This window comes from Mercenaria mercenaria, chromosome 17, assembly GCF_021730395.1.
Source record: "Mercenaria mercenaria strain notata chromosome 17, MADL_Memer_1, whole genome shotgun sequence".
NCBI lineage: Eukaryota > Metazoa > Mollusca > Bivalvia > Venerida > Veneridae > Mercenaria > Mercenaria mercenaria.
Window position 1 is genome coordinate 7,215,164 of NC_069377.1, and position 6,274 is coordinate 7,221,437.

The 6,274-nt window shown below is 37.7% G+C and overlaps 1 protein-coding gene across 1 annotated transcript; it reads left to right on the plus strand.

Moving 5' to 3' along the window:
* Positions 1–4,996: 4,996 nt before the first annotated feature.
* LOC123537404 (short-chain collagen C4-like) lies at positions 4,997–6,274 on the plus strand. The gene is made up of 3 exons (XM_045321109.2): positions 4,997–5,235; positions 5,479–5,550; positions 5,757–6,274. The coding sequence occupies exons 1-3, from the start codon at positions 5,046–5,048 to the stop codon at positions 6,239–6,241; spliced, it is 747 nt and encodes a 248-aa protein (XP_045177044.2). The 5' UTR covers positions 4,997–5,045; the 3' UTR covers positions 6,242–6,274.

Sequence of the window (6,274 nt, forward strand, 5' to 3'; positions counted from 1 at the left end):
ACAAAATCAAGCTGAGTACAGTAATTGCATCCGGCGGAAAAAAACGCTCGCCGACGCGCAGTATTTTTTTCTTCAAAGTTTGATTTAAATGTTTATTATGTGTTTGCTCATCCTTTAGACCCTAACTACTATTGTATGATAGTCCGAGTATGAATATTGACCATTTTTCTTATGTGGGTATCGACAAAATGCTTTTAATAAAAAAGATAACATAAACATAAAGTTATCTAAAGATACATAATATGTACTGCTCGCCGAGGCGAAATAAATATTTTTTCTTAGTGATGATTTAAATGTTTTAGATGGGTTCTCCCCCTCCTTTAAGACACAGGTACTATTTTAGTCACATATATGCTAGCAAGATACAGTACCTAAGAAGGTCGTATAAAACATAGCGCTGTTATAGCGCTGAGCAAATCAGGCTAAAACGACTTTTTACGTACTTGTGATAGGCACGGTTCTCGAACATTTGTCCACGTGTTAACTTACACCATGCATGCATCGCTATATATGGTATCATTGTGTAGGTAGGTCCTTTAAGAAAGCAAATATATATCATACAATATGATGTGACCAGCATGTTGTTCGCGTCGGCGGGACAAAATTAAGCTGAGTACAGTAATTGCATCCGGCGGAGAAAAAACGCTCGCCAACGCGCAGTAATGTTTTTTCTAAGTTTGATTGTATGAGAGTAAAGTATGAATATTGACCATTTTCTTATGCGGGTATCAACGTAATGATTTAAAAAAAAAGATAGATAACGTAAACAGTAGAAAGGGATAGATGCGTATCAGCTAGACAGTTGGCTCGGTGGGCCATCAGTACACAGCTGAATTGCAGAGACTGATTTATTTATTCAAACATCAGCCGCTTGCACTGTGCTAGGATCACGTCACCAGCTTAATAGCATTTACGCATTCTATTCATTTATTATTTATTTTTTATCATTATTATTTTCAGAAGAAAAGACACATGGCAAAATCCTGCCCATTACCAAGCGAGAAGAGGCCAGCTTGGTGTTCAACTACCAACAGCCATTCAGCCACATTCAAGACAGTCGCACTTGGCTTGTAGAAGAGGATTCAGAAATCAGAAGATTTACTGTACCAACAGATACAAGTGACAGTTACCTGTAGCAGAGGATATAGTAACCAACAGCCATTTAGCCACAATCACGACAGTGGTCGCACTTGGCTTGTAAAAAAGGATTCCGAAATCAGAAGATTCAATATTCCATCAGATACCAGTGACTGTTACATGTATCTTGGTGGCAAAACATTTTAAGCAGGCTTGAGCGGAATTCTATTATATACATATATAATAGCAGGCTTGGTTTCATTAAGTCTATTCATAATGAGTTCATTTCAACTCTTACGCCCCCTAGCACTTGCAAAAGAAGGAGACATTCTCACAAGTATGCGGATAACAAATTGACAAACACTCTATGCAAAACCAGCCTATAAACCGCAGATATATTTTTAATCACGCCGTCGGCGCCGGCTCTATGCCTTATACGTATCTCGCGGGGTCCCAGCAAACCCCCGTTTTCATTCATGCTTAGCTTTAAAAAGTGAACTGCTGTGAAGCTCTCTAGTGCCGTTTTTTAGAAAGCCGTCGGCGTCAGCGTCGGAAACAAGCTGTACATACACTATACGGGGTCCCAGCGCATCCCCGAATACGTTCTTGCCCAGCTCAAACAACTGGAAAAGTCCCAGGTCAGAACAGTGACCTTAATTCTCCGTTACGACATTATTTGTCACGCCGTCGGCGCCGGGACCATACCCAATACATTTGTAACGGGTCCCAGAAGAATCCAATATACGTCATTGATACAGTTGTCTTCGTACCTTACATCAATAGCGACAAAAATTGGCACTAAAATTCTGTAGAGCCCTGTCGAGTTGCAGACCTCCGACGCCGTCGGCGGGATACCAAGACGCCGACAACATGACAAAATCATCTCCAGCAGGGTCCCAGCACAACCCTGTAAACAATATGTGTACGTATATCTCTTCAAAAAGCGAAGAAACATGCGAAGTCTCCTGAACCCGAATATAAGTTTGCTGAACCAGAGAATTTTCTTCCAGTTCAGTTTGCTGAACTTCGGAGCAGTCAACTGGACCCGAGTGCAGCTCTTTAGATGTCACTTTTATGTCTATTTAGATCAGCATGATCAGAGAATGTACAAAATGGAAGCGAATTTACGTACATGTATGTATCATTGAAAGAGGGCCATAAAAATTAAACGTTTTTACTTTACTTACGCGAAGCAACTGGGCAAATATATAGCAATTTTTATACATAGTTTAATAAGTCTTTCAATGTTGCTTTTATTTCATTATTCTGTGCAGACACTGGAATATTGAAGATCCGAGATATTTTCGATGTTAAAATATACATCGTATATGTTTAGACTATGGGAAAAAAGAACTCGCAAATAGTTAGGCCAGACGAATATAAAGGATGGGAAGCACAACTTCTTTTTCAAATAGTCCACGATAACATTAGCATGAATATGAAGCAATCGTACATGAAAGGCCAATGTTCAATGAAGTATTTCTTCAGCTGTGTTGTACAATTTCCCATGCTGGCGAAAGTTCCCAAGTCATATTTGGGGAACTTTTAAACAAGACTTCTTATTATGAGTTAGCGAATACGAAATACCTCTCTGAAACATATCTTATGCATGCTCAAGAGGAGTTTACAAGGGTACTGAGCTCTTGTTGCTCTGCAAACATATTTAGAGTGTTGCCTACTTTTGAGTTGTGCATCTCTACTCGTTGCTTTTGCAATGGACGTAGCGATTTATTATTGCACAAAATAAGAAGATTATTTTTCAATGCAGGATTTGATAAAACCGGATAAAATCATTTCGATTAACCCTTAGCATGCTTGACACAACTGATTCTGCCTTTGCGAGCAGTGTAGATCATGATCAGCCTGCATATCCCTGCAGTCTGATTATAATCTGCACTGTTCGCTCTTCAGCTAGTATCCTTTTGGTAAGCACCCCTTTTAACAGTTCATGGTACTGTCCAAATTGAAAGATGGACAAGTTCGTTATAGAAATTTAGCAGGGTAATGATTAACCATCGGGTCAGACATGAGATACAGAAACTGGCTACTTCTGTTTCATATTTTAATACCGTGTACAATCTAAGGTGGTGTACCTTTGTCGGGAAATATGGATTTAAGAATCGCGAAGAAATCCTCTTTTTTTTTTGTATTTTTCCTTGCTTGCTAAACCTTCCGTAGCAAGCTGAATTTCTTAATTTGAAAAACAAATTTGTAAGCCAGTATTACATTATGTAGTTTATCATTTTAGTTTTACGAAACTTTATTATCTAGGTAACTTTCAAGATCCGTAAGATAAATAGTTTCATACATAACCGTAGAGTTTTTAACTGATCATATACTAACTTTGTTTTGGGAGACATTAAGATTTAGCAGAATATCTCAAAACCACCGAAATTTTGTAGTTGGGGGGCAAGGGACAATAAATTTGAAAATTCCACAAATCTGCGCTGATACCAGTGCGAAAAAAAATCATAAAACATCCAATATAGAAAAATTCCAGGGAAGTGCTGAGCAAATGTATTGCATATACATAGCACTTCATCATGTGACATTTTCAGCCTGCCGATTCCGTTGTTTCTATGATAAAAACGAGTAAAACGCCGGTTTCAGAACACAAAATTTTGTGGCAAAAAATGGCCCAAAATGCACACCTTGCGCGACGTGTACCGTATTATCTGCAAATGACTGACCTCAAACATGCGTATATTTCTATAAAGCATGTGACCAGGCGAAAATAATGGGAGGGGGGGGGGAAGAAAAGTTTCTCATAACCGTTTGCTTTTTCCGCAAATTTGAGCTCATACCGGATGGATGGATGACCGTTTCCTTTTCGTCTGACCTCTGTTACCTCAGGTAATATTTTAGACCCGGCCGTCTACACCGATTCAAGCATATATTTATTTTACACAATATTAACTCGTACGCATGGATACTTAGTTCTGTAAACATCATGAATAACCAGCTGAATATAAATGCCTTTAAACGTACCCGGGCCAAATACGAAACTCTTTATCCAAGTGCATGTTTTATCGTACTGTCCCGTACCGTTCCGTACTATTTGTAATCCTAATTACAAGCAAATCACGTGACGTTGGTAAAACCATATGAACTTAAATGGCGACACGCTTGGGAACGCCTGGTAAATCGAACACTTGCCGTAACCTTCATATGCAATAACCTTAAAGAACATTATAAAATTATTCAGTCTGTTTATGTTCTGCTAAAAGCGATTCGCCAAATTCTTTGAATGTTCTCAAATACTTTCAATATTTTTTATTTTATCGTTTACATTTTAACAGGTGCAAGTCACAGCGCCAGAGCAAGAAGGAAATCAAGTATTGCTGTATTTATTTTGAGATTTTGTTTATCGTACTACAAGAAAAATACTTATATTTAACTTCTGAGATATAAACTTTGTGCAAAAGGATATATAACACGACCAAATTTCAGCCCAAGTTATACATAATGGCCAGTAAGTGGAAGTGACTAAAGAAATTGTTGAAAGCTATGTTAAACCTAGTTGTGTGAAGTTTTAGCACAGTGACATTATTGCAAATGAATCAAAACGAAGACATGCAGCAGTTCTTTGAAAAATGGTGAGTTTTTAAAAGCGTTGACCAGTCCTGAAATGCGATCTTTCATGCAGACCCTTTCAATACATATATGAGTAAATTGACAATCGTTTTGTTGACTATTATACATGTTTTACATGCTGTTTAATTTTCATGCAAAAACTCCACTTTCTTTCTGTGATCGATGATGTTCGATTTTTTCCCCAAAATATTGATCTAGCTCTTGAGTAAATAACAAGATACGTATAAAAATGGATAAATAAATGGACTGGGAACTTCTTATCAAACACTGTGTGTCTGAGTTCAGGTTTTATCTTTACATGTATAATATCTCTACTGACATAATGTGTCGGTATAATTTCTGCTTAGTATGTGACATACTTACGACAGTTGGTCATGAATATTGGATTCGTTATTCTTTTCTTTTATCGTTTTGCAGGAGGACAATCCTTTCATGGTGAAAAGAGACTTGTTCTACATAGCAGTGATGATGTTTTCCAGGAACTGCAAAACATCCGACAAGAAATTCAAGCACTTAAGGCCGAAAATTCGCAGCTGAAGACATCACTAAGCGCCTTAAAAAGAGGTGAGTCAAATATTACAGTAACTGAAATAAACTGAGAAAGATCTCAAGTCCTATATTAGGAAAGTCATCAAACTTATATTGACTATTCAACGCAGCTGATTTATAAACTCGGACTTATATATTTATTCTGTAATAATTGTGTAGTTTTCTTGTGATGTGGTAATTAGATCTGTAGAAGTCATTTGTTAAAGATACTCTTTCGTATCTATAAAGGAACAAAAGTATGTTGTTATTTTATCACAGACAGTGGTTCTTTATACACAAGATGGGGGAGAACCACGTGTGGTGCAAATGATACAGAAAAGGTTTATTCTGGTAGGTATTTTAATGTATTATACCAGTACAGTTTTCTAAGTTAAACAAAAATTGGCCTGTTTGGCATTAACATGAATATCCAGATGAAAGTCCCACAGAAAGAGGGAGAGAGAGCAATGTAATATCCGAATCATTACGTAATTGTTAACAATTTATAGCACAAGTAAATCATTAGTTCATTCATAAAAATATCTTCTTACTTTAAGGATATGCGGCAGGGCAACAATATAATCTTCCGGCCGGTCCTTCCAACTTCCTGTGTCTTCCTGAAAACCCTGACTGGGCAAAATATGTTGATGGAATCCAAAATATTGGAGGACGCATTTATGGGACAGAGTATGAAATGCATCATCCTGATCTATTTGATCCATTCCCACAACCAATGCACGACGAAGATGTCCCTTGTGCAGTTTGTAGAAGTCCAAGAACCACGACCATTATGATGCCTGGAAAAACTAGCTGCTATGCAGGTTGGACCTTTGAATACACGGGTTACATAATGACTGGATACAACCAAGAGAAGGCATCATCCGAGTACTCGTGCATTGATGCCGATCCGGAAGCTGTTTTTCACGGCGAAGACAATAAAAATGGAAAAGTATTATATTTCACAGAGGTGGAGTGCGGTTCTCTTCCATGTCAAGAATATCCGAATGGCCGTGAGCTTGCGTGTGTTGTATGTTCTAAGTAGATATCTGTGAAAAGTAGAAACGAATTCATGATA